The following is a 1,685-nucleotide window of genomic DNA, read 5'->3' as shown; positions in this document are numbered from 1 at the left end:
AAAAATGCTGATTTTCTTGGTAAATGTAATGTACCTTTAATGTCTATTCCAAGATTTCTCTCTACCATAAATGATTTATTAGTAATAGAAAAGTCTCCATCATAATTCTCTATATCTGTCTTCCAATATGAAATTTTATATGAATTAGCTAAAAACAAATATGGAACTTTATCCTTACTAGAAACTACCATTCCTCCTACAATATATTTATTAGAAATACTATTGTGAGAGTACAATCCTATTTGAATAGCATAATCGTAATCATCATTTGTTTTGTCTATTTCTTCATTATTCTGGATATCCTTTATTTTCATCTCACTCATATCCACTTTGTACAAGTACTTAATAACTTCTCTTGCCATAACTTCATTCACTAATGGAACATTAGTTGTAAAATCAATGCTATAATCTTTAAATACTTGAATATCAAGTTGCTTCTCACTCATATTCTTATTCTTATTTTCTAGTTCTTGTTTTTATATTCTAGAATTTAAATGAAAATAGAATAAAAGAGTTGAATTAGATAATTAACCTCTCAGTGATACTTTGTAGTTAAATGTGATGTTGAGTGCACAGCCTCGGCAACGAAAAAAAGCAAATAATGGAAAAAGAAGAGAAAGATATAAAAGAATAAAAAGACATAAGAAGTAGAAGGTGATGAAAAATAAAATTATGAAACTAAGAAAAAGTAGAAGAAGATAAAGAGTAATAAAATAGAATAGATAATAAAAGAAGAAATAAAAAGTGTATTTTTAATGTAAAAATTAGAAATATTCAATAATAAGTGTCTAATTTAATGATTCAAAATAATTAATATTGTTTTATTGAAAAAAAAATATTGTATTATTTTTTATGTTTATTATTTATATGTATAATTTAAACATGATGTTTATTATATATTCAATCATATGTGTTATGTTATTATAATATATAATAAGTGATAAAATATAAATGAAAATGATATGAATATATAACATAGATAGAATATAAAACAAAAGAATAATAAGAATAAATGATAAATAAAACGAGAAATGATAATCAATGATATAATAATAAAATCAAAGTATAAAAGATAAATTTAAGGGTACGAAAATTAGCAAAGAAAAAATGCATCTAAATAATTTACAAAAATGAAAAAGATGCAAAAAAATTTGCATCCATAGAATATTCCACTTTATTATATTTTGCTCCTAAAAAAAATAAAAAATAAAAAGTATGATAAATACAGAATATGTAAATATTTATGTTTATATTTTATAATCATTTGTATTCATTTTGTATGAAATATTAATGAAATAGATGATTTGATGAATCATATTTATTTTTATTATTCATATTCTTTTATTTATATGTTATTTATCTATCGTATTTTTATATATTTATTTCTCTGTTTATATTATTTATATCTTTGTATTCTTCTTATTATCTATATATTATTATATTATTATATTATTCTTATTTTATTATTTTTATGTTTATATTATTTAGATTTTCTTATTGTTATTCTTTTATATTTAAATGTATTTTATTATTTGAATATTCATCTTTATCATTTTTATATTCTTATCATTTTTATATTCTTATCATTTATTCTCTTTTGATTTATATTAATATTAAATTTATCTTTTATACTTTGATTTTATTATTATATCATTGATTATACATTTCTCGTTTTATTTATCATT

At 19.2% G+C, this 1,685-nt stretch overlaps 1 protein-coding gene across 1 annotated transcript in view; it reads right to left on the bottom strand.

Annotated features, from left to right (window-relative positions):
* EHI_174380 (uncharacterized protein) overlaps nucleotides 1-446 on the bottom strand; it is a gene marked incomplete at both ends in the record, with an annotated part of 675 nt that extends 229 nt beyond the window's left edge. The window contains one exon of the mRNA XM_001913587.1: nucleotides 1-446. This exon is cut by the window's left edge and continues 229 nt beyond it. Within this exon, the coding sequence (XP_001913622.1) occupies nucleotides 1-446 (446 nt within the window).
* Nucleotides 447-1,685: the final 1,239 nt, after the last annotated feature.

The sequence above is a fragment of the Entamoeba histolytica genome, genomic scaffold (genome assembly GCF_000208925.1).
Source record: "Entamoeba histolytica HM-1:IMSS scf_1104750518925 genomic scaffold, whole genome shotgun sequence".
NCBI lineage: Eukaryota > Evosea > Mastigamoebida > Endamoebidae > Entamoeba > Entamoeba histolytica.
This window is presented reverse-complemented; position numbering and strand designations above follow the sequence as displayed.